At 42.2% G+C, this 27,689-nt stretch overlaps 1 protein-coding gene across 4 annotated transcripts in view; it reads right to left on the bottom strand.

Annotated features, from left to right (window-relative positions):
* Positions 1–27,689, bottom strand: part of CCDC148 (coiled-coil domain containing 148) — a 56,526-nt gene that overhangs the window by 5,613 nt on the left and 23,224 nt on the right. For 2 of the 4 annotated variants that reach the window (XM_042041102.1, XM_042041103.1), the window contains exons 7-12: positions 27,394–27,489; positions 27,121–27,302; positions 19,458–19,596; positions 17,169–17,375; positions 5,124–5,264; positions 2,167–2,285 (exon numbers count right to left, since the gene is read on the bottom strand). In XM_042041102.1, the coding sequence (XP_041897036.1) occupies positions 2,167–2,285; positions 5,124–5,264; positions 17,169–17,375; positions 19,458–19,596; positions 27,121–27,302; positions 27,394–27,489 (884 nt within the window). The remainder of the gene's footprint in view (positions 1–2,166; positions 2,286–5,123; positions 5,265–17,168; positions 17,376–19,457; positions 19,597–27,120; positions 27,303–27,393; positions 27,490–27,689) is intronic. The other 2 variants (XM_042041099.1, XM_042041100.1) reach the window with 2 other exon arrangements.

Here is a 27,689-nt window from a genome sequence, read left to right as displayed (position 1 = left end):
TAACTGATCAGTTTCAGTAAAGGTACCTTTTGTAGCATTGCAGGTACACGTTTGTGTAATTTTTGATAAGCATATTTTCATTAAAACTCTGCTTTCAGACACTGTCTCATAAATATTCCATAGGAAATAATGAACTACTATGTCTGGAGAGACCAGGAGACTTTCAGGGGAGCATGTGAGAGCCCTGAGGTGGGATGAGAGAGGTGAGCCTGCACAGAGCTGCTGTGAGGGCTCGGGGGAGTTGCACTGGTGAACAGAACCCCATGGCAAACAGTTGCCATCGCTCTGTTCCTGGGGGTCAACCATATCAAATTCTGGCACAGAGCAAACCTTGCTTTCCCTTGGAATCCAGGGCCAGGCTGGCAGCAGTTCAGGTGCTGGGGTAGAACACGTGCAGGTGATTCCCACTCACTGCCTCCCTGGAGAGCAGGGCTGTGCTAACCCATTTCCCATAGGTAGTCAGTGCAAATATTTGCACAATTCCATGCCAATTTTATTTTCACCCTGCGAGAGTAATGCCAAATCTATTGCTTTTGGGGGTAACATTCTTTTAGAATATGTGATGTATTTTCAAATCATTTCCTGCCTCAGGGACCTGACAGAGAGCCTGACTAAAACTCACTGCACAAATGAAAAAGGAGAAGTGGACTGGTAACAACAAACACTTGCGTTTTTGGATGCTAATTTTTGAAGCACAGTAAGAGTTAAATGCAGTTGGTAGTTGTTGATACCACATTAAAAGAGAGCTTATAATTTAGTGTTCTAAAGACACAGACACATAGAATGAAGACATTCAGAATATCTGAGTGTGTGATCCTGTGCACATATAAAGCAGGGACTGCAGCAGATGTACCTCCTTCCCAAAAGGCCCTGAAAATGTCTTGGATCAGAACTGTGGTAACCAGCCTGTGCCATGTTTCATGAGTGTTCTGCAAAGACTCAGATGCAGTTTCTGTGCTCTGACAGGTGGAACATGCCAGGACACTGTTAGTTTTGCAGTGCTGCACTGGGACATGACAATGCCACGTGTGTACCTGAGCCTGTACAGTCAGTGTTTCATTTTGTACAGTAGGTCAGCTCTGAGTAACAGGATGCTGAGCATTTACTGACTTCTCATTGGCAATAGCCTGAAGGGGTGATTATTTCCTCCCTGCATTCCTCAACAAACTGTGCCATTTCCTTATAGTTTATTCTGCAATGTTTATTAACATAAGAAGAAGATTCCCAGCAGAATGGCAGAGTGCAGTACACAGGTTTAAAGAAAAGTCAGTTTTTCCTGATCAGTTCTACTGAAAATTCAGTAATTCAAATACATGTGTTCCTTCTCCTATGAGCTAAAACCACTGCAGGCATGTTTAAGGGAAGATAGATATATCTGTAGCATAATGACATAGACATTCAAAGTAAGTTGTCGGCAAGGTGTCCTAACAAAATAATACTCGAGTAGTGTTTCCCACAGAATGCTTAATACCAAGTTTAATATTCTAATGCCAATGACACATTAATCCTATTTTAATTGCATTTCTGGTCCACACAATTTGATGGTTTCCTCTATGTAAAAAGAGTCACCCTATGCTTTGAGAGCAGTTATTAGCAGACTACGTGCAGGGGTTTTATGTTCTTCTGACAGAGGGATTCCTCTATGAAATCCCGTATTTCTTCAACAGGCCATGAAAGGCCATATTGTGCAACAAAGACTTGGCAATTCAAGCCTGAGCAGGCTTAAGTCCTAAATCCCATCAAACAGGTGAAGAGCATCTACAACTAGATGAGCAATTTAGGACTCTCTAAGATAACAATAAATATCTTTGAGTCTGTTAAGTGCTTTCACTTGCCCCTCGAACAAACCAAACCTGATTATAAAACATTTTGCAAAGTGAAATATAGAAGGTCTTATTACTCAGCTACAATTTATGACAGTTTAGTGCTTACAATGGTCTGAAATTTTGATGGATGTGAATTAATTCAAACTGAAATAAATTGCATCTAGGATACAATCACCTAGGATGCAACCTTACTATATAGTTTGAAGCATTTGCCAAACAGGATGGAAAAAAAATACTTATCCTCAATTTATTCTAAATAAGAAAGTCAGGAGATCAAAGCAAATTAGATTATAAGAAGCTCCTATTGATACCATAGGTATTCACATTTAATTTCTTTTACCTTTCTCTGTCTTTGGCTGCTTGTTCAGCCATTAATTTTCTCAATTCCTCCAGATGTTGTAGATCTCTCTCCTCTTGTTCTTGCCACTTGAGCTCTTTCTCAGCCCAGTATTTTTTCAGCTAGAGTTTGAACAAATACAGCAAACAAATTAACACTCATTCCAAAGCCCAGGCAGTGAGAACAAAGCAAGTAAGAAAAGCATTAAGTTAGAGATTCCAATTTTGATCCTTTTAGAATAAAATTTCTATTTTAGACCACTACAAGCTAACAGAATATTTGCTAGGAGAGCAAGAGGGTGTGGAGCCCCCACAACAAAAGTAGTAAAATCAGACTGTGAACATGGAATTTGAATATATTTTTCCACCACAATCTGAAGACTACCACTTCCATTTGTTCCTTGCTTTCCTACTCTGCCATCAAACCTTTCAACTGTGCTGCTCAGAAGAGTGAATGTTCCTCGAGTTGAACTATCCTGGGTCATCTCAAAGGGCTGGATCCAGCCCAGCCCAGCTCATTGTGCTGAGGTGCAGAGTCTGCTGAAGAAGCACAGGAGTGTTCCTCACAGAAGTACAAAGATTTTCCAAAGCTGAGTGAGAAAGAAAGACCTCAAGGAAGACCGAAACCTGAGCAGGAAAGCTTATCTGGAAAGATGAGAGGTTTGGGATGCAGAAGGAGGAATAGTCAAGTAAATATTGCTGAAGTGAAACTCTGAATTCTTCATATGAATGAATTCTACAGGATCCTGTTCCATAAACTAGGACAGTTCTTCAGAAACAACTGGTGAAATTTATAGCAAGCTTGTAATTCCTATCTTGCAGTGACATATGTTGCAAAACACAGAATCATTCACATTGGAAAAGATCTTCAAGTCCAACCAATAACCCAGCACTGCCAATAGAATATCTAGTATCTTCCCAGTATCCTATCTGACCCTGACCACTGTCAGTGAGAAATCATTCCCCTTTTTCCTGGTACTCCAGTCTCCATCCCTTTCCCAAGTCCCTCTCCAGCCCTCCTGGAGCCCCTTTAGGCACTGGAAGGGGCTCTGAGCTCTCCCTGGATCCTTCCCTACTCCAGGTGAACATTCCCAGCTTTCCCAGCCTGGCTCCAGAGGGGCTCCAGCCCTGGCAGCAGCTCTGTGGCCTCCTCTGGACTCTCTCCAGCAGCTCCAAGTCCTGCTGTTGGCCCCAGGGCTGGAGGAGCTCTGCAGGTGGGGTCTCACCTGAGCACAGGGGCAGAGGGCCCCCCCCATCCCTGCTGCCCACGCTGGGGATCAGCCCAGGGCACAGGGGGTTCTGGGTGCCAGTGGCCGGGGCACACACAGCTTCTCACCCACCAGCACCCCCAGTTCCTTCTCCCCAAGGCTGCTCCCCATCCCTTCTCCACCCAGTCTGTGCTTGTGCCTGGGACTGCCCCAACCCATGTGCAGCACATTGCACAGAATGTTTGACTTCGTGCAGAGAAACCTTTCACAATTGTGATTCACACCTAAAATAGGTCTTCCAATCAGTGCTTATGTTTCAGGAGTCCCAACCTTTAAGCCAATCATTTCTGTATACAGGGCGTTTTCAACATGTGAAGGTCAGGAAACAAGGGTGGCTATAACCGTATTTCTTAGAATACTTTTATTTCATGTTTGGAATCCTTAAATTTATGAAATAAAACTTTCTCTTTGCAATTATTCCCCTTTTGTATTCCCTTTGCCTGAAGTCTTTCTTATAAACTCTAATTAGAGACCAGCAGATATTTTTGAAATTCTGTATTTAAGTACACAGGAAAATTTCTGATCTACAATCTAAGAGAGCAACTGTAGTATTGGTATTTAGAATTAATGGCATTTTACCTATTCCCAGGTTTGGAATTGCTGGGCATACCTTACCTAGGTTACAGTAGGTAGTGTGGTCATTCCTTTTACACTACTCGTGGGTATTTTAAATATTCTGCTTGCTTTCCCCAGAAAAGCAGCTGCAGTATAAGGTTAGCAGCCCTTTTAAGGATCTAGGATGTAAAATACTCCAATGAAACATATGACTGCTGACCCCAAACAGCTGCTATTCCATCTGTGCATAGGCAGAGGACTGCTCTATATAGGCATTACACACAGCAAGAGAGAAGTTTGCACAACCAGAATATTTACAGATAAAATGAATATTGGTGGTGGTTGGGTCAGCACTGCCTCCCTAAGCCTCTTCTTTGCCTGTGGTTTCAGAGCCACCTGCCACTACAAACGTTGTGTGTACAAAGGCAAATACACAGAACAAGCTGGAAAAAAAAGAGAAGCAGCAGCAAAGCTACTCATGACCTGAGCAGCAAACCCTCACTACATGTCCCTCTCTGTGCCACTGGACTCAGAGGCAAAATCTCAGTGAAACAACCACATGGATTTTTGCCACATCACTTAAGTAAAAAGGCCAACACAAATACTTGTGACACAGCTTGATTTTCTAAAGCATTACATTCACAACAGTGCATTTCTGAGTTTCTATTAAGTTGCATCCAAGCCATTTCCCAAGGAGTCAGCACACAAGTACTGGGAATACTGTCCCCCAGAGGTGCCCCCACAGCCCCGTGCTATCCTGCAGGCACTGTGCTATCAGGCTCCTCTGCTGCATTGCAGCACACAGCTGCAGCACTGGGAGCTTCCTGAGGCTGCCATGCTGCTCAAAGGCACAGACCTGTGGAGTCAAACCCAGCCGTGCCTCTGTGCTCATTCTGTGACATACAGACACAGTGACTTGCTGAGGCTTTTTTTTTTTTAAGAAATGCAATAGAGTAACACAACTGGTGTGTCAGAGCAGGCAGCTTTAGAGCTAAAATGGACAGGAGCAAAACCATTTGCCCATCTCTACATCAATGCATAATACTTTACAAGAATACATGTGCTATGACATCAGTTATAGATTTAGAAGCAATGGTACACATGAATATATGCAAAAATGTGTAAAAGTTTCTCATACTTTCTCTTTATCCTGAGCTCGACGAACGGTTTCCTGTTCTCTCTGTAGCCTTTCTCTCTCATCTTCCTTTTTTTTTCTTGTGGCAGCTACAGCAGCTTCTAGTTTAGCAGCTTCTTCCTGCTGTGCTTTCCACTGTAGAACCTGGAAGAAACAGTTGAAGAGACAGTCCTGCAGCAGACTGTGTAACACTGATCCTGCCAAGATGAGACTGGGAAGGAAAGTCGTGTAATCTGCTTACAAAGTATGATTTATAATCTTATCAACAACACAATCGTTTAGCAAGCACCATCTTTCTGCATGTTCATGTGCAGTTCCCAACTGATGGCATAATACACAATAAAATCACATATGAAAAGGTTTTAGGCAAAATTGCTAAAACCATCTTAGAAATTCACATCTCCCTTTGGCACGTAGAACCTATGAAGGGATGGAGACCAAGAGTCACAGAGCAGAGTCCATTCGCAGCCTTTAGCACAGGCAGCTCTGGAACAGCACCGTGCTTCCAACCAGGGCTCACTCCAGTGACGGCGACTTCACCTTCTGTCAGCTTACAGATGGTGCAGCCCAGTCCAGGACCCCAGCCCCTGCTCAGACCCTGTGGGGGTCCTGCATGCCTGACATCCCACTCCTCTGTGGGAAGAGAGGCAGCAGCTGCCTGGCAGAGCAGGACAGGCTCCTGCTCCCCCACACCCCTTGCTGCAGGGCCTGCCACACTTCCTAACGAAAATTCTTGGGGGTGGGATGGACCAGCCAGCCCAGCGTGCCAAAAATCCATTCCTGACACGATCCTGGCTGTGTTGGTTAAAGAAGACAACTTGTCCCTGTACCTGGCCATGGGCAGTGACTCATCTCCGGCGTCCCCAGCCAGCGTGGGCCCCAATTTACCTCTGTGCTGTCAAAAGCAGTTGTGTGCTCATCTGTTTCACACTGGTTTCAACAGGATTAATGATGTCTCCTTTTTGTTGGCCTGCCAGCTCTTTTTGTAATGGTTTTGTCAAGCACTAACAGAACTCTGCATTCTTCTAAGGAACAAGCATTGCAGCCATTTTTCAGCTGGCTTTCTAGTGCTTTAATACAAAGATATGAAAATGCTTATTGTTTTTCCACCTCTACTGCATTTCACTGGCTGTGTGTGCAGATTATTAACTCCTCTGGTTTGTGCTTATAAAAGATGTTCTGTTTAGAAATCCAGCACTCCCCATGGTCCAAGGTTCTCAGAGAGCTGCATCTCTGAACGATGCCGTGCTTGCCCTGCTTCTTGCTAAAATAACAATTATACTTTGTTCTTTGCAATACATTGAACAATGTTGTGACTTCTCATGGAATGCAGGCAAAGTAATAACATGAAAATAACCTGAAAATGCAGAGGGTGCAAAGAGGACAGAGCCAGGCTCTTCCAGATGTGCCCAGTGACAGGAGGGGAAACAACAGGCACAGACTGAAACACCTGAAATTCCAATCCATTCATCACTTCCCTACTGAGAGGCTGGATGAACACTAGAACATGTTGGCCAGGGAGGCTGTGGAGCTGTTTAAACCTGGATTCAACATGGTCCTGGGTCACCAGCTGTACCTGACCCTGCTTGGGCAGGGGGTGACCTCGGGGTCTGGAGAGGTACCTTCAGCCTCATCTGCAACACCCGAATTAAGCTTCCCACACACTTGAAACTTGTAACACCAGGGCTGTCTGAATTGAAAGCTTCATGTAGCAATTTTGCCAGCAGCCTGCTCACCCAGTTTAAGACTCTAAAATAAAATGCTACATTGTTTCAGTTACCCTTCACTTGCCACGCTAATGAACTCAAAGACAAATGCTTTGAAAATGAGTTAGAAGGACATGCAATCCTTTCTACCTTTCTTTTGAAACAGACCAAAGCAAAACCATATATAGAAAGATTTAAATCCAACAACAAGCAAACACTGAATGAAATCTGCTAAAAGCATACTCAGATTGGAGCTGGGATAAGCTGCAGGAGCATTTGAAGGAGCTTTACACTTCTGTAATAACATCACAGATTTTCTCAACTGATATGAGGTAACAGTCAGATTATGTAACAAAAAAATTGCTTTTTTTAAGGTTGGATTTTCCTACATCCTGCTTCTCCTTTCAAATGCTCTCCAGTACTGAGGTTGATGCTGTCAGGCGCAGTTCATGGTGCAGCTACAGTTCCCTCCATGTCTGAGAACTCTCCTGATCCTCTAGTGGTCTTCTCTGGATATTAATTTAGCTGTTAACCAGGGACTTGTTTGGTCGTTTGATTGCAGTCATTAGTATGGCGAGGCCATTAAATTGGTCTCAACAAAAGTTGCATTCCCCTGATACTTCAGGGGAACCACTGCCTGGAAATGGCCGTGGAGAACGGACCGAACCCGGCAGGGAGTCTGGGATGGTGACAACTGAGTGAAGGAAGCAAACCACACTGAAGCAGTGAGCAGACACAGACACTAATCTGTCCTGAAATCATCTCAAGCCCCCTTATTAATCCATTCTTATTAGCAGCAGTTTGCATGGCATATGTGACATCCCAGCCTTGTGACATGCCACGATCACCTTCTCTGGTTGTTTCCATGTAGCTCTTCTGTTACAGCCTTTTGATCCAAGTCAGAAATCAATATTGGAGCACAATCTAGGCTTTTCACAGGTTATGTACAAACAAATTAGCATAACCAAGCATCAAATTCAGAACTTCACTCAGCTGACAAAGCATTAATCACAGAACAGTGTTCCCCAGACAGAAGTGATAGGCCAATAACTCGGTGTGTATCTCCACTCCTACAATGCTCCCTACTCTGCCCTAAATCACTACTAACACACACATTTACTCAGGGGGTAGAACATGCTTTCCATTTTTTAAATTTCAATTTTTAATCTACTTTTTCATTTTTTAGTTAGGATTTTAAATGTATGAGCCCAATGCCAATCAGGAAAATGGGTAACAAGGCTACCAGAGGAGAGTTTTACTGTACCATACTTGGTCACAATACCCAGTTATTATTTTCTGTATCCAGCATATGAAATTAGTTTAGATTATCCCTGCTCCCTCCCACGTTTTTCTAATCCATGCCTTTTCATTAGGGCAAAAGAAGAATAATTTTCTTTAAAAACAATTTATAATTGTGACAAAAAAAGGAAATAATTGCAACAACAAAAACAAACAAAATACCCAAAAATAAAACAAAGAAAGGAACATTGGTAAAAGCCAGAAAAGCAATGCTTGCAAAATATGTACAAAATGTGATTGCGATTCTGTAGGCTGGCCTTATGCCATAGCTTTTCCCACAAGAACAGTTGAAATCATACAGGATAAAATGTTCTTAACAGAGCAGAGGTAGAGTGAAGTGTAAGAAGTAACAAAAATTAGACATTAACCAGGTGATTCAAATACCAGTATGTTTCCCTTTTTAAACAACATTTAAACATTAAAATCCTCTGTGCTAGAGAGCAGTTCTAGTCTCACAGCCTCAACTCCCTGTGGGCCAAGCAGGGGAACACCTCCTGATATCTACATCCACAGGAAGTGGCAGGAGAGACTCCCAAACCAGTCCTGTCCATGTGGTCAAAGGTTAAAAAATGAGGAGCTGGACTAGCACTCGTGGTGCCAAAGGACAGAGTGGACAGCCCTCGTTTCCCGGCACTGCGCGGTCCCGCACGCGGCACAGGCGGAGCCGCTCGTGTCCGAGAGCCTCTGGCACTGCTGCCAAGCGCTGCTGGGCAGGCAGGGCACGGAGCAGAAGCGCTGAGGAATCTCTGCAGAGTGCACTTCCTGGCTTTTAGCGTTCTGCTGTTCAAAAGTGACCACCTGATGGTGAATTGCCAGCATTCCTACAATTGAAGCATGCCAAGAAAGCCTGCTGCATTCATCAGGCTTTTATCTCCAGAGGCAGGATAGTACAGGTCTGGAGAACAAAAAACCTCCCAAACAATAATTCTGCTTCACTACAGCAGCAATCTGGGACCACAGACTGCACAAAAAAAATTAACGTGGTCTTGATTGCATTCTTCCATTCCTACGAGTTCAAAAATCAGAAGGGTATATTTTACTGTGCCAACAGTAAATGTTTTATTTAATTATTAAAAAAAATCCTAGTAGTTAAACTAATATTGAAAATACACTGAAACCTGGCTCCCCCATTGCCTGTTCCACAAAACAGTTTTCATTTTAGCAGTACAAGCACTGCCAACATTAAGTTCTGAAAGTTTTTAATTACAATTGGCATTTCAAGTACATTTCACAGTTAATGTATTATTAGAGGAGGTTTTGTCAAGTAAATTATTAAATTGCTGTGCTGAACAGAATGCATACACACCCTTTTTCAGTTCATTATTTCAATATTGCATATTAAATAATATAAAGTACACTACAAACTAATTAAAATAATAAATTAGTTCTTTCACTCTAACATCTGAATAGTAATAATGCATTGATCATTCACTTAATGCTTTTAAAGACAGAACAATTTTTGAGAGTCTTTCCTTGGGAACTCCCATTAAATTAGCACATGGTAACACAGCACCATGTAAGGTTTTCTCCTCAAGCAGCAATGACTTATTTATTATAAACAAACCTTGAAGCTGCCTATGGTGACACAAGAGGTGGCATCAAGCTCCTTAGCTGGGTACACTGGAGCACAGGGCAGGTGCCTGGAGTGAGGAGGGTCTGCACGCCAAAGGTCGAGCAGGGAGCAACATCAGCCTTTGGAAACGGAAGAAAATGTGCACTAGGAACCAACAGGACGTAAAATCCTGGGAGGAACAGTGCCACAAATGACTACCCAGAGCTCAGATCACTGTGTGCCACACAGACACGCTAAGCTTCTAGAATCCAAATTCTAAGCAAAAATTCCAAATAATTGCGCGATAAAGCCATTACTGTTTGTCATAACTGGAGGCATAAAAGGAAAATCCTCTGAGATCCCCACTCTGATGTTTTCTAGCTCGCTTTTTCAACCTTATAAAATGACACAATCTAAATACCCTTCTAGAATCTCCCAGAGTTTTATTAATCTCTGAAACACATCTGCTCATCTTTCCTTATTTTTCTTATGGTTTGCAAGTTGCTTTTTCTTCTTCAGACTGTTCACAACTGATTCTAAGAATCCCTGGGAAAAAAATTAGTAGGTCTCTTCAAGAAAAATAACTTCACAAGTGAAGATTCTACATGGCAAAAGAAGAACTACAAAATTTGGCCAGCCATGAAAGCCCACGTCAGAACAGAACCAGCCTGTTCATGGTGGGGTCACAGGAGCACAACAACTGCAGGTCAGGGCTGCATGGTCACAAACAGCAAAATTGGATTACGAGACAACAAGAGATTCAAACACTATTAAGGAATTCAGCATTTTAAAAATCCCATGCATAAAAAAACACCACACAATGTGTCTCCCCACGTTTGTCCCACAGGCTGTTGTACAAGGCAGGTGGGAAATCCCAGTGAGCAAGAGTCATGAAGCACCATTTCACGTTTCACAGTGGGGCAGCACAGGCTACCTGAGGTCAGTGTTAGATTGTGCATCTCATCTGCACCAAAAATCGGTACAAGTACCAATGAAATTGCTATTGGGCGGCAAAGCTCCCTGTCAGGCTACTGAAGGTACCCTTGGACCACAGAACAAGTCCAGCAGCTTTTTGGTCAGTCCAGACAGAGCCCAAGCAGTCACTGAGAACCATGAAATAAGCTCTGGGAAGGATGAGCTCCGCGTTGCACGAGACACAGCATCAGCTGCCCTCCCACAGCACTCTTCAGTCATCTCAGACTTTCCTACAGCTGCTTACATTGTGCTCACATGGAGCACAATGGAGAGAGAGAGAGAGAAAGCTGGGAACCAGTAGAGTCCAAAACTACATTGAGAAACCCGCATGCTCAGATAACCACAGTGATCTGCTGCCCAAACCAGCTCTAACCCTCTCCCCTCCTTCCCAGCCTCCCTGCATCATCACCATCTCCTCTGCTGAGGGTCTTGCTGAATATAGAATGAGAGTTATCCCATTTATGGCAAGTCAGAGATACCTCTTGATTCTTCCAGATGGAAGCCACACGGCACAGAGGGGGAAAAAAGGTCTCTCAATTGCAAATTTGGATTTAAAACCACGTCAACTATGACATTTTTCCTTCACATTTTTAAAATAAGGGCTGCAGCCTCAGAACAAGTTGGTGACTAAAGGAATTCTGTTTATAGAGAAAAGGCCCTTTTAGAGCTATGCCTTTCTAGCCTGTTCTGAAAAACAGAAAAAAGCAAAGCAGATGTAAAATGTGATTAAGTGATAAGAAGTTATGTGCTAAAGAAATAACAGGATTGCAACACCAGCCCTTCAGTAAGGATATTGCTTTCAGTTCAGTTCCTAACGGACCCATCATCTAACAAGGAAGATGATTTTTTTTAATTTGGCAAGCTTTTTATTTCCCCACACAAGGCCATAGCTTTCTATCTCCCCTAGAACTGGCCAAACTGAGATCACTACAAGATTAACATGCAAAACTCATTAAAAGGTGACATTCATTGCCAGCAGTGTGGTCTCTTCACTTGCAAGATAGCTCAGTCATTCATACTTCAGATGAAAGCAGCACATGCTGATCTGTGTCTCCTGCCTGAGCAACTCCCTGCCATTCTGAGGTACACAAAAAAAGAAAATTTTTTTAAGAAACGAGGAGGGAAATGTAGAAGAAAAAAAAAGTAAAGACCCAGTTTTCCATAGAAGAGTAAGGATTCACTCAATTTCTCTCAAGAGTAATAGAAGCACATAAATTCCACTTGGGTTAATGAGATAATAAATCCCTTGAATTTAAGTATTTTACAAATTAAACAGGACTATAGAAGTCTGTGTCACAAAGCTAACCATTTTTTCTAAGTCACTAACTGCATGGAAATGTCTATTCAATGACTACTAAAAAGTCGTGCATTTCTTTTGGAAAAAAAAGAGGTTTTTTCAAACATACTTGCATTTATCCACAGTTTCTCAATACAAACTCTAGTTCAACTACTCAAACTCTTCACTGCCTGCCAGGATGAGAGAGAAGGTAAGGGATGAATGCTGTACCCATTCACATCTGCAGGACAGAGATGCTGCAGCTGGTCCTGGACAAAGCACGACCCTGCCAGGATCCGCACAGCCCCAATAGTCGCAGGCAGCAATGCTGGATACACATACAGGGTTTGGGCATGCACGGAAAATACGGGATTTGGGAGCCACTGGACCTGCTGGTAGCAGATGCTGGTGCAGGAGCTCCAGCAGCTGTAGACACGCAGCACTCCCAGCACAGGCACCGGCGAGGTTCTGCGCTGCGCAAGGGGCACCTTGCAGATTTCTACATCTCCAGGTAGTCACTTGCTTGCCAAGACGTTAGAAGTCACAAGCAAACTGTGCCCCAACAAAGCTGACATTGCCAAGGAAACCGGGATGTATAGGAGACCTGCTACTGTGATGTGTAATTGTACCAACTGATAATAATAAAAAAAGACTTGCACTATTCAAAGCCACCACACACTGACATAAAATATTAACAGTGTTATTCCTGGACATACAGTAAGAATAAGAAGTATATGTATGTATTCCTAAATGGAAAGCTAATGAGATGGGTGCCTCAGGGTGTGAATACTAGAGCTTATAGAAGGGAAAAAATTAAAGTGTATATTAAGAACAGTTCTCTGGAGCCTGAAATATTACAGGACAGGGAGAGTTTGACCAAACAATATGAAAAAGCCATCATTTTTTAAATTTAGAGAGTGCTTTTTTATGAGCATGGTATGTACCATTTTTCTTTTCTCAGGTGTCAATAACCTCCGAACTGCCACAAAGGTTTTAAATAGCCAATATGTCAGGGACTGCAGAAGGAGGTGGGAGAAGTTCAGATTTGCACAGGGGCTCCATATTGCATATCCCCATCAAGCAGCACCACTCAGCAAGAACCATTTCTGTTCACATGTTTTTTTCAGAAGCTGATGGCAGAGGCCCAGAGATGTCCTGCTGCCTATGCTCTGTGGTTCAATGCATAAAATTCTGGGGTCCATTATATTCACAGCATTCAAAACCCATGTGAACACCTAGTAGTAAATAGAAACCCCCAACCTCCCCATGACAGGGGCTATAGGGCAGCAACTACTCAAACAGCTGGTCAGCAGAGAGAAGGATGCTGCCTCTCCCTGGGAACACAACTGAGCTCTCCTGTCCCAGCAGAGAACTAGTCTGTGTTACTGGACAGAGTCCTGAGACCACACAGCCACATGTGAAGTTCTGACACTGCAGATATCAACATCCTCATGTTGTCAACAACAACCTAGTGTGGTATTAACAGGTGGTGGTCTGAAGTCTCCAGTAACTTTCAGCTCTATCTGACCCAAAATACACAATATGTCAATACTGTGCTGACCCCAGACTATTAAACCCAAGTTTAGTACATTTGGATTAAAAACTTACTACTGAGTCAGACCTTGCTCATCTTTGATGAATGTTAGAGTCTTAGACACTTGCTCACATCCATTTTGGAGAAATACTATAGCATCCTACAGCTCTTCAGTTCACCACAAACATGAGTAGCTATATCTAAAATTTAGGCTATTATAACTTCCTTGTATTTTTTATGTCCAACAAATGAATGGGTCAACTCAGTGGTGAATAGACAACACTTCTGAAAAAGAAAACCATTTTTTAAAGCAGCTCACTATTCAAATATTTATTCTCTTAAAAAGTTTCCTTCGAAATGATCCGATTATAGTCAAAGCACTAGATGTGATACCTCTGCGGATTTTTTTAACATTCAGTTGTAATACTTCAATGTTAATCTCCTCTGATAGTCACAGCATTTAAATCAATGACTTGACTACATGCTCAATAGGGAAACGTTTTTTTCCCCTGAGTTTACTGTCACATCCTTTCTTACAATACTGGAAAGGAGCAGGTAAGCAGTCTGTAAGATGCTTTATACAATTTGCAATGCCCCTGTTAATTCCACCTAAGGCTTTTCTTTTTGAAATTAATTTATCTTAGTTTCTGCCAGGATAAGAAATGCAAGAGCCGCTCTCCCAAAATTCACAATGTGTTGCAAGAGATTTTAGCGTTGGAGTGGGGATTAATCCTAGACCACAAAACGAGGGAGAGATGAGATTTAAAGGCAAGCAGGCACACAGCTTTGTGCTGAGGAAGAAAAAGCCCCCCCTTGGCAGCACACACAGGAGATCCAACTGTCCTAATGTCTGCTGTTGTAGGTCTTCCCTTGGGTCTTTTTAAAAAATTGTTTTATGAGAAGATGGAAAGTACCAGAATACAAATAGTTTAAGATAGATTCAATAGAAAAATAATGTTTGGAATGCATGCACATGTCAACTGAATTTGTGATGTAATACAGCAAGTACTTCAAACCCCAGCTGTGAGGCAGCACCTCCTAATCCTCTGAAAAGATCACTCCTCACTTCATGCCTTACCTACCTTGAGACGTGGAAAAATTTGCTTCTCTGTGTTGCTTAGAAAAAGGAATTTTACACAGAATTTGTTTTACACAGTGTCTGCTCCAGAACTCTGGAGGGATCAGATTCGCACAGCACAAAGCACACCAGATCTGAGTGACTCTTGATCACTCATCAAAGTGTAACCCCTCAGGGTTTGTTTTGTTTACTTTCCCATAGCAAACAGGGGTGTTAAAGATATTTACCAGGCACATTTCCTCTTTAAGAATGTACAGTGTATCATCTCCAGCCTTATCCATTTCACACTTTATTTCCTTCAGATGACTACCATATGGTTCTCATGATTTATTTTACCTGGGCTTCTTGATTTGTTCCAAAATTCCTCCTTAGGGACTCTGATTTTTGTTAAGGACACGCATTGATCTTCCATGAGATGGAACATGGAATAAAAATTTGAAAGCCCTTTCCCCAAGTAAAAGCTGATACAAATATTAATTTAACTTCTCTGCTGCTTTACTTTTTAATTATCCCTCCTATCAGTCACAAGGCCTAGAGTGTCATCAATGGCGTAGGTGCTTCTAGTGCACTTAAAACAGCTTTAAATCATGTACTCTTTAGTGAGTTTGCTGCACCTTTGGTTTGTCGTTGACAGAGGAAGAGAACTATATAAAAGTTGGGTGATATGGTGTGGTTACTGCAGTAACTAAACCAGTGCACAACCTGTCAGATATTACATTTCTTTCCGTGTGCGTGCCATCACTTCTCTTCACACATGGGATCAACACGCACACAAATGCTGCAGCTCTCTGAAACCTGCTGCTGTAATGAAGGAGATCTCTGTCCCTCTCTGTCAGATACAACCTCCTCACAAGCATATCTAGGTTTTACCCACAGGTAAATCATCATAGCAACTACACTGCCCCTCTGGCGAAGGGATACAAGTAAGATCTCCTGATGTGAAACTTACTGAAATGCAGAATGTTAAGTCAATCAATAGCCAAAAAGAAAAGGTGGAAGAACAGCCCTAATCCCCGATTTCCAGTTCCACACTCTTTCCCTCAATAGATAGATTCACTTTTCACCCATCTTACAGATCCCTGTTGGGATGGGTTTTCCCTGTGTAAATTAGCTCACTGATATATATAATACAATATAATATTAATGGATATAATAAAAGGGACTGAGTTCCCTTTTATTTGCCAGCAGCTGCTTTCCATGTCCAACACTCTGTAGCTGTAAAGTTCAGAAGTGTGGAAAGAAAAATCTGTAAAATGAACTATAACTGGGCAAACTATGAGTTTTCAAATGCATATCCCCATCAAACCAAAACAGAAGCCATGGATACGCTGAGAATCATTTCTCTGAAAATGAGTGAGCTCTGTGCCCAATCTCAGTTTCCGTCTTCCAGCCCTTTCAGTTGTGGAGCTGATCAAAACAAGGTCACAATGATATCCTTCTTTAATGAAAGAAATGTTCCTTTTTCATTCCTCTTTTCTGGGGAACAGGTGAGTTGGTTTTGTTCAAACATTCAACATTTTAACAGAGATCCCTTTGAAGGCCACCCTTGAAAAGTGTCGTTCTAATAGGTTTAAGTTTCAAACAGTTCCTGGAAACAGGAGGTCAGAATCCAAAAAACTTTCAGACACTGTTCAGTGCATCTGTGAGAATCTTAAACTATGTGGAAACAACAAAGTACTCCAAAATCAGCTTGTTACTTCTTGTGCAGAAGAAAAATAAAAGAAACAAAGGAAAAAAAAGTGACTCAAATTCAAAGTTCTGGAATAACTGGCCCTTCTATCTCTGGTTATGCAGGTAAGATATACACAGGCATTCCAGAAAGGAAGGCCTAGGTAAAAAATCACCAAACATCCCCTCAACTCCAGAGAACCACTCCTTCCTGCCCCTGGCTCAAGGGAAGGCTGACACAGGAGTCAGAACAGGGTACTCCCCACTTAGTCATGCCCAGACAGTTTCTAACCCTAAACTGTTTAGATTCAAACCTTCCTATGCCAGACAGTTCCAGAACACAAGACAGAAGGGCTTTTGTGTTATTGCTAACTAAAAACTAGATCAACATCAAAATCCTGCCTCACAGAACAGGTTTTACTGTGCCTTCCTTCTTGTAGAAAACCTAAATCAAGTGTTTAGTATTTCACTGAAAAGTGAGGGCTCAGCAGAGAGAATATCAGTAAAGTGAGAAAAACACATCATGCATGCTCTCAGATGTTCATCTCTGTGCAACTCAAAAATCACAGAGAGCAGTTTAAACAAATCTTAACATGCCTCTCATGCCCAGAAATGGGATTCCTCCTACAAACACCTTAGGCATGAACATCACAACATCTTCCTCTTGTGTCCAAGCCTCCTCCCACTTTATTCTATTCACTTACCAAAACCACACAGGTATTTTTATCTTTTTTTACTTCTTTTCACAGTAAATCAGAATATTGTGAACCTTCTATAACAAGGGCAAACAAGTTATGGGATCCATTGTTTCAGGTCTTAGAAAGCATTTTTAAAAATAAACAGAAGGGCAGACAGATATCCATTATTTATCTGAAAACAGGTTAGTGTTAATCTAAAGAACTTCATTTTGAATGCATCTGTTAGATACAGATTTGGTGATGGATTTATAACCAAACGTACCTTTGCTTTCAGATCAGCACAGATCTCCAGCTGCTTTTGCCTGGAATCAGCCAGCACCACTTCTGCCTCATGAGCAGCAGCAGCTTCAGCAGCAGTCGCCACTGCCCTAAGGACAAAGGCTTTCCTGGCCTGAGCCCAGTTTAACAGCAAGACTCTGCGCTGATTCCTAATGGAATGGCAATGATCCCAAGCCTTCTCATGAACAACCTGAAAGAGGAAAGCATTTCAGAAAGGCTTAAAAACTACTCATTAATAAAATTAAAATTCTAGACATTTTTGCAAACCTTGCATATAATTGATTGAGTTACTGTATCACCAATATTCCCATGGAATCCACAGCACAGGGCCAGTGCACTCTGCCAGGTGCCAGGGCTGCCACCGTCTCCCAGAGTCCTGGGCAGTGACACCCCTCCAGCATGGCCCTCTCTCCCAGCACCACAGCATCCTCCTGGCCCACTGCTCTTTGTTCAGCTATGCTTTTGCAAAGGGAATAAATGAAATGCAATGGTCCCTCTCTATCCTGAAGGACACAGCATATAAGTAGGTCCTTCCAATACGTCTCCAGAGATATCAAGCACTTCCAGCAAGATGAGGCTTTTCCTAGCAAATTCTGATCTGCAGAGAAACAGGGCACCAATAACAGCAATTGCACAGAAGCAGTACAGGGGGGAATCAGCTTCACTTCTTTCTAGCAGGAAATTTGGAAGTAGAATCTTAGTTTGCCAAGCAGCACAGTGCTACCATCAGTGTCAGCACCTAGCAAAAACGGGGAGGGTTTAATCCGAAATCCGCTTGCTTTGGCCTAATTCAGTGAGGTTCATGAGGATATTCAAGGTTTAAGACTTTGATGGAAGCAGTATCAGGAAAGGCTGCAGAGAATGAGGCAGTAGAGTCTTGAACCTGTCTTATATCCCCAAAATATATAGGGATGAACAAGATTCTAGAGATGGCTGGCTGCTCACAGCTGTCAAGGGGACCATTCCAGACGCTAATTCCAGGCTTCTGGCAGGGGAGCAGGGGATGCTGACTCACCTGCTGCCTGACTCACAGATATTCCTATCAGCTTGTGGCTGGCTGAAGGTGCACCTCGAGCTTCCCTGTGTCCAAACCACAGGCACTCTGCCTCAGCAGCTCCCACTGCCCAGGCTGCTGACCCAGACTCACAGGCTCCTGAGCCAAGACACTCCTAAGCAAGGCAGGGGCTGGAGAGTTTGCTCTTCCAAACACAGACCTCTCAGACAAGCTGCTCTGGGATCAGGAGCTGAGTGCCTGTCCACTGACCACTGTGCACAGAGGGAAGGAAGCCAGGAAGACTCTTGGGCTGGTGTTCCAATGTGACACACATGTTTTAAGAATAGATTCTTAGCAGTGTTTTAACATTTCCATAGTTGTCATGCTAATACACATCCCAAGAGACGTCAGTTCGATGTAGAATTAGGAGTTTTAAATTTAGTGGTTTTAAATTTTAAATGAACTTTCAAAGAAGCAGGGAGACCCATTAATAGTGGCTGTGCTTAAAACATACCTCCATTGTCCAAAGCTGGTGTCTATTCAGCCCTATTCAGTCCAAGGAAAAATTTCTGAAATCCAGAAGAACTTTATCTTTAGTGAAACTCTGGCTAATTATCAGTATCACTTCACTGTCACTCCTTTGCACTAGACACTCCTCAAACACAGGGAAGTAGATGGTCTAAAAATACAGAGATAAAAAAAGCCTCCTACTTTCCTTATGACATCCTGAAGTGTTCTAGCCTTGAAATGGGTTTCTCAATTAGCTGCTATGTACTTATTCACTGTGGAGTGCAAGAGGAATCAGCAATCAATTTGAAAGGCATTATGTATATAAAAATAGCCTCTCCCTTAGAGCGGGAGATAACTTTCCACTCTTCCTGCTACATATGTGCCATGGAACAATTAAAATAACTATTCCTAGACAGTGCCACAAGGCTGTATATCCTCATGAAAAATAAAAACACCAAGAGAACCAGAGTGGCATAACATAGCTATAAAATTGTACAGCAGAAGCAATGCTAACAAATTATTTTTGTGAGTTTGGCTGTAAGACTATGTGGGACTATAAAATCTGCCCAGGACTTGTTTTGAAGAGACTGTAGGTTTTTAAATTCCTGCATTTTGAACCAGGGATGTTTCTTCTTTACTGTGCAGAATAACATTTATAATTAAGACATTTTAAAATGAAAAAACTTCAATAAACATTCTTTAATACAACTGTTCACTACATAGTTTAAGAACTTGTATAATTGAATGAATGTGTAAATCAACACTGACCAGCTCCTGCCTGGATTTGTGGGGAAGATATCTCTGCAGCATATCCAGGTACAAAGTCCTCCTCCTCTGAAGATCACTTGGGTACTGATTGATAACAGTCTGGAAAACCCACTGATCTTCTTCCTTCCAGTCACTGCTCCTACAGGAATGCAAAACAATCTGTCCCAGTATAACTTAAACACTGAAAAGGAGGAGTTTGGTTCTGGACAGCCCAGCCTTGAGTGGACTCACAGTCCTGATGCTGTAAACTGGATGTTGGGTCAGAGGTGACAAAATCAGATTTAATGAAATAAAGCAAACACACATTGCTTTGCTGATATGACACTTATTGTGTCATCATTTGAGTGAATTGTCCTGTATCTAATCTGGCTTTTTATTGGGGAATGTCACTGTGTTTCTCAAACATGCCACATTAATGGATAATCAGTGACCCCACAGGGAAAATACAAAAACGGAAACAAGGAAAAAGGAACAAGATGATCAGACTCTACCACTGAGCACTAAATAAATGATCAAAAGGGAATGAATGAAGTGACAATCCTTGCACGCAGTTAAATGATGATCTAGTTTACCAAACTTCTAACAGCCATAAACTCATCAGCAAGGTATAAGATTCACCAATTTTAGAATCGGAGCTGTAGTAATCAGCCTGCATGCATCTGTCTCAGACAAAGAGAGCAGCAAGAAGTAACATCCATCTAAAACAGTACCAGGGGTGGTGATGCAGATTTTACCCTCAGTCTGAACTCTTGGCCCTGAAGGGATTAATGTCAGGCTGTCATTTGTCAGCATTAACATCCAAGCAGCAACACTGAGTCAGACCAAAAGGTCTCTCTAGCCCAGTGACCTGGTTTCAGAAGTGACTAAGAGCCCAGGGATAATTAAAAGAAGGCAATCATGAGACTCTATCCACCCCCCCCCCCCCAAATTCCTGTTGCCTCCAGCTGCTGCAGTTCCTGGGCTCCCCAGGCCAGCAGCACTGCCTCGATATTCCACAGCACTGCATCCAGTGAGGTGTTGGAATGGCCTTATCCTTATGCAGGCAGAAAGAACAGGTACTTCAAAATGGGAATTTTTGTGAGAAGCTCACACGTAATTAATATTAAACTAGACTCATGAGGTAGCATTATCTCTGAAGAGAAAACAGTAAACATTAGTATTAAGAAATTATTTGCTGTAACCCATTTTAACACAACTTGTCTGTAGAACATTGTGCAGTGAACCTGCGGTGCATTTTCCCCCCTGACAGCACTCGAGACACTGAGGGGGACATGGGAAACACCCCCACACCCCTCAGCTTTATAGAGGGAAAACTTTGCCTACAAACACATCTAAGAATGCAAAGACAACATTGCATTTTAACAAACCATTTCTAAGCAACATCCTGTCAGGCAAGAGACCCAATCTCTCCATGACATGCGTTTCACTTTCCTCCCTCCTGGCCCTTTCCCTGCTGCCTGTTTTGCCAGGAAGCTGCCCCAAATTTGGACAGAGGCCCTCTTATCTTCACCTACCTAAGGCATTCATTTTACTTTCTTCAGGCAGAATAGTGGGGTTGTGTGTTTACCCATATGGCCTTAGAAGGAATTAACCCTCACCCATCTTTCTGGAAACAGAAGATCTCTCCTTTATGCTTCAATTCTTTTTCCTCTGATTTCATAAAAAAAAAAAAAAGAATCTTAGCTTACTATACCATTTTCAGCAAAGAATCATTATTCCTGGATCAGAATGGTGGCAACTGAATGCTAACCAAATACAAGGAAACACTCAAATTACTATTCTCTGGTACAAACACCTTGCTTCTGGCACTCTATGTGTACTTTTTCTGGTTTGATTTTTTTTCCCCCCTCTTTGAACACATGTTAAAAGTTACCCTTGTCTTTTATGTAAAGAGCATCACAATGAGGATGGGCCGGTGAGGAGAGATCACGTGCAATGCACTCCAATAACACTATCATGGCCATTAGTGCTACAAACACATCAAAATAGAGAGCTCTGCAGTAACAATGTGTGTATTGTGCACAGAGATTCCAGGCACAAAACCGGGTTTTATGAGAAAATAAGAATCCCTAACTCTAACCTGGGCTCTCACATAGTGCTTTTGAGTAGTTGATCTGATTATATACAGAGCAAAATGAAAGTGACACATAGAAGGTGGACTTCAAAAGAGACAGAAGTGCCCACAGGCAGCAGATCCTGGCACTGGACAGAGAGCACACACTGACACTTTACCCTCTGCTTTGCACCAAGAGAAGGTTCACAGTCTGCATTTGCTGACAGCGCTGGAACAACTCACAAAACAGAGTCAACAAACCCCAGGATTAAACAGCAATCCAGTTTCTGGTGAAGAGAGCCCCCAGCAGCCCCATCACAGCTGGCACTGCCTGCGGTGCCACCCCACACCTTAGCGGGCAGCCCAGGGACCTCCCCACCCACCCCACCCCACAATTGGGCTTCGAGCCCTGGCTGTATGGGGCTGCGTCACGGTGCAGCAGCACCGGCTCCAACACAACGCTCCCGACCACGAGTGCACACACAGGGGCAGGACTAGCAATGCAACAGTGATGAACCTGACTTGAAGACTCAGCAGGAGCTAAAATGAATAAAGTTGTGGAAGGAAACAACCTTCCTGATACAAGCTTCCACGAGATAGGAAAATAAGTGAAACTTTCTCTTCCTTTGAACTGTATGAAATATCCGACAAACTATTTCTAGGAGCCAGGAATTTGCTACTAAGCCCAGTCCTCATGAAAAGAAATGGAAGCAGCCTCAAAACAAGGGAGAGCACCAATCCTGCTCCTGCAAAAATTTCATTTGCAGCAACTGACAACTACCAAGCAAAGGCTGGAGACAACCTAGCGAGTGAAATTACGTGAGCCACAGCAGAACAGCAGTGAAAATGTTTCTTTATAGGTGATTGTTGAATTTCCCAGACAAACAAGGAATATAAATATCTGAGCTGGGTGGGTTTCATTCACTAAAGCAAAAGCAGTGCCCCAGAAGGAAAAGGGGGCTAAGGAATCCTTCAAAGAGAGAATGGTGCTGTAACATCCCATAACCCTCACACTGCAGGCCTGGAACAGCAGGCACAGCTCCCAGAGACAGTCCCTGAGCTTGGTCACTGAGGTGGTATTGGAAAGATGTGCTATTTCTGCAGCATTTACTGCCCCTAACAATAATGTCCAGCAACTGGTGCTCAGGAATTAATGTTTTAAACTTCTCCCTTTTCTCTAGAGGCAGCTTTTCTATGAAATCAGTTTGGTTTTTAATTTTAGAATCTCTGTGTCATGATTTGATATTCTAAAGCACAGGTTTCCTGAAGAATGAACAAATTTATTATTCTTTTCTCTGATTTCAACCTCTTTCACTGCAACTGCTCCTACTGATCTGACCTAAGTGAGTACCAAAATATTTTTTTTTCTTTAGGTAACACCTAGAATTCTTGTCTTTCCAGCCCCACCACTTCATTCATTTGTTTATGAGAAGAATCACCCAAAAAACCCTTGTGGCCCTCCCTTGGAGAGAGTACCAGGGGTTAGGGTTTTCTTGGTTTTGGGTTGGATCACTATCTCTTGTAATTTCTGAAAGAAACCAATAATCCTCCTCTGTGAGTCCCGACACACCTCAGTATGGTGACATCTGAATATGTCACTTTAGTGACAGTAGCGAGACAGTTCTAAGAGCTGAGATATGGTTTTGTAACATTTTACCTTGGATATTTCTGCCCATGCAGGTTGGTGAACAAATAAAGGTCTTCTGCCTACAAAGATGAGCAAGGCAGAGTAAGATATATCTTAGGGAGCATTACACCATGAACTTGAGAGCAGGGAACAGCAGAGACACTGCAGCCCCATGGCCAGTCTGGCCACCTCCTCTGCCTCCAGCACATGGGGCAGATGCACCTCTGTCAAGTTCCCTCCAATTTATATTCCTCTAACGGGCAGCTAACCATGAATCTGTGCACTGCTCACAACAAGAAGGAGAAATTTTTGTGGAAGATCCTTCGGGAAGCAATCAGCTGGAGCGGGAGCTACAAGTAGTTTATTGTAAGTGGGGACAAACTGACTGCCAATGCCTTGGTTTGTCAGCTGTGCCAAAATTTGTCAGCTGTGCTGAGATTTTGTCAGCTGCTCGTAGACAAATAGTGAAAAAAAGAAAAAACCAGCATGACCCAGCCCAGCATATTCATAGTCACCAGACACATGGAGAATTTCAACATATCCTGCTGAGTGAATCTGAGATGTCACCTCACACTTCTGTAAAATTCCAGAAAGGAACATCTCATTTAAAACAAGTCTGAAAATTGCCAACACATTTGACATGAATATTTAAGGTATTATCAGGTTTCTACAGTGTCAAGATATTGACAAACATTTGCCAGGCTGAATGCATGACCCAGATTTTAAATGTAGTGCTTGCTTTCCTTGTATGCAGCATTGTACCAGAGCACAGCACAATCTTTATTTTGTTTCAGAGCTGAAACACAGCAATTGTCTTATATGCAACAGCCCTGAGGCAGCTGCTTCCTTTGAAACAGATTTACCCAGCATTAATCCCTGGCTTTACACACTCTAAAGAATACAAACAACTCCGAGGGGAAGCTCCCTGTCCCCGCTGTAATCCCCACAGATCCCTTGCAATAGCAGCGGGTACCGGCACCGCTGTCGCGGCGGATCTGCAGACACACACTGTGCCACAATGCCTCCGAGTGAGACATCAGCCCCCTGCTATTAATTATGTCACTGCCCATTGTTGCACCAGAAACACCCCGGTAACAGGCCTGGGAAGAGGAGCTAAATTTACTCGACTCTGTCCTACTCTCCCATTCCTTTGAAAAGATGCTGCAGAGGATGCAGTGCTGAATCTGCTATATTCCATTCATCCTTCAGTGATTTAAATAATTCAGACATCCTTGGAAATTGGGGAAAAAATATAATAGTGCTTAGAGAATCATTATAACACACATCAGTCCAAGTCCACAATTTGTGGGATAGCTCAGGACCTGGGTATTTCCCAAACACAAAAATTTGTGTTTTAGCAACAGCAGAAGAAATTAGATTATAAAATATTATAATCTAATTATAATTATAATGTATAAGGCTTGAAAAAAAACCCCAAGCTCTTCTTCAATTTTTAAAAGCAATGACTACTGCAATGTGCATTCTAGTGGGATTGAAAATCACATAGAATAGACCAGACCAGAATATTACCTTATTCTAAATTTTCTTTTTTGAACATTCTATGTACATTTTCCAAATTCTCTGTTCCAGACAGTCCAAACTGTTAAAAAATGGGATAGGCAATGCCAGAGTAGTACTAACTGAAGGCTTCTTTACTGTACATTCAACATATGATGAGAGAAGAAGTGAAGTGGCCAAGTGATCCAGCTGAAGCAACCAAGTTATTGTGTTATCATAGAACCATGTACTACTGAGCAACTTCTCAAATCACAAAAATGAGAAAAAAAATGTATTGCAGAAGGATGTTTGGTCTCTCCAGGTACAGAGCAATGACAGTGACTGCAAAGGCTTCATTAAGGCTGTCTTAATCAGTAGAGCACAGAGGATACACACCAAGGTCAAGGAGCTGTCACTCCATTTCTGACAGCATTATCTGTGTCAGTGGGATCACAGTTAGCATGATGAATTCTAGAATACTTCAATCACAAGGCTGCATCTTTGCAAACTCATAGAATAACTCCATGCAAATTAGCCAATATAAATGTAAGAAGTGAGCTGAGTCTTTTACAAACCCATATATTGGAAGGAAGCAATGCTACAAGAACAAAGTCTTTCTTTTTTTTTAAATTGAAAATTCGTTTGTAATGCTGTTGTGGATAAACTCATAGGAACATAAATGAGCAATACATTAAAGAATTGGAGACTAGAAGGCAAACAAAAATCCCCAAGGTCTAGTTTTAAATAAAATGCCTGAGATAATTACTGATGGTCCATTTCCAGTTCTCAGTACTGGCACTCTCTGGCCCAAACTGGGTACATGGCCCTATACCTCTTACAGCCCTCAGCAGATTCCTACCCTACCACCAGCATGTTCTCCAGCTACATCCACTGTGTTTTTCCCACCTAGAGATCACAACCTCCTTCCTTCAAAGTGCCTCACACATGTGTTCAGGCTACAACTGAAATTCTTTCCCTTGCAAACATGGCATTTTATCTTTAAGTCCCAATATTATTTAATTATCAGTGCAAAATTAGCTCCAGACCTAAACTCACACCTGGCCTATGATCAGTGAAAATACTACAGCAGATTTTTCAACCATTTTCAGAGATTATGTTGTCTATACCGACATTTGTCTATTATTCAGGAGCACATATGCTGTGTGAGTCAGGGATTTTAAGTTAGGAATTTTCACCAAGACTGTGTTGATCATAAACTTTGACAAAATTTTGATTAAAACCACTAGAAAGACCTTGTACATATTTAGTGATTTAACATTTGTCACAGGTTTTCTCATTGAGGTTGTTAAAATTTCTTCTGTAAGAGAAACTGTAACAAAATATCAAAGAACAGCAAAAGAACTGCTTAAATTTGCCACTTGTGGCTTAATAAATGCTATAAATATGGGATAAATCAAAACAATTTTCAATAAGTATCGTGTTATAACAGCTAGGATGCTCCAGTAATAATATACAGGTTTCAGGTAACACAACAATAACATACAGAATATTTGTACAATTTGTACAAAAGATGAGTAGATCATGATATCCCTTTCTATGGCACCCAGCATCTTTAGCCTGTTTCAGCACACCAAACTAATTCAGCAGCAGGGACAGAACAAGTCCTGCACTTTATGTGTACATAGAAAACAGATTTGGAAGCAACATGCTATTGTTTCACCAAAGAAATTCGGGGACCTTCCTCTTCTCCCCAGTTTCTCCTGCCCAGGCTTCAAACCATTCCACTGGCCTCCCCTTTCTCAGTCTTTTGACAACCCAAAGCCATTCAAAGCCAGAGGAATATCAGGGGATGGCAAAAAGAAGTCAAAGGCCCTCCAATGTCTGCAACTCAGTATCTCCTGGACTCTAGACAGCTTCAGCAGAAAGGCTAAGCTTTATATTATTAATATATAGGTTTGTTACATTTCTAGATCTAGATTACAAATACCGTTCTTTCAATAAATATTTTCATTTACAGAAAAATTTCTCCTCCTTTCAGTTATCTGAATCAGAGCTATATACATCTTCTACATTTCTTTGTGATGACACTTACTGCAATGATCCAAAATTTGTGAAAAGATTGGACCTTTTTATCTGCTTTATAGATAAAAGTGTTGGAGGTGTGTCTCAAAAAGACTGTACTTTTCTGTCATAATCTTGCTAGTGTAATTACCACAGAGAAGGAGTCATTTCCATTCCTGCAAGAGCATATGAAAAGGACATTTGATACACACCAGATTGTTGGTTCCTTAATCCACCAAACATGTTGCTTATTATTTCAGCTGAGAGCTCTTGCAAGGACAGGCTTCACTCTCAGCTGTGTAAACACCGACTGTCCAACCCCATGGCTGGGCGGTGCCTCCCCTGCTCTGCACAGAATAGAACAGATCGAGTGACAAAGCCAACTACAGCACCTACAGCTTACAAATCACATTACAGGTACACATTTCATCCCCAACAAAACACGTGCAGAGATGTGTCATTACCTAGATAAAGCTTCTAACTGCTGATCGATCTCCTGAAGCTTCGCCCGGTATCCACTGGCAAGCTCCTGGTACTCATCAATCACTAAGGTCTTCAAGTCAGGGTACGGGCATTCCAGAGACAGCAGCTCGGGAGGAACTTCAAGGAAAAGTCCATTCTTCTCTTCAGAAGAGTGCACTAATGCCTGCAATGAAGAAATGCTGCTCAGGACACTAGTCAGCATCATATTTACCCCCTCAAGAAATTTCTACTTGAATTTACAAGGAAAAGCTTACATTTTCTTTATACTCTTCGAGTTCTCTTTCCAAAGCCAGACTTTCAAGGATAAGACCTTCCAAAATTGCCTTCTGCTGCTTCTTCATAAATTTGATCTGTTTCATGAAACATGTTACTGTTACTTCTTCCTCTTGTTACAATATGAAAACTCTTACTTAGAGACAGAGTCGGAGCTCCAGCCCTACACTGCTACACTTTTACAGATGTGAACAGATTTATGCCACGGTAAGAAGGAGGGTTTATGGCACACCCTGCATGTGAGTTATAGTCTGAAAATTCAACATAAAAATAAATC

Source organism: Corvus kubaryi, unplaced genomic scaffold (genome assembly GCF_017639235.1).
Source record: "Corvus kubaryi isolate FWS band 111438036 unplaced genomic scaffold, C.kubaryi_AGA036_p1.0 37396, whole genome shotgun sequence".
In the NCBI taxonomy this organism is placed as follows: domain Eukaryota; kingdom Metazoa; phylum Chordata; class Aves; order Passeriformes; family Corvidae; genus Corvus; species Corvus kubaryi.
This window is presented reverse-complemented; position numbering and strand designations above follow the sequence as displayed.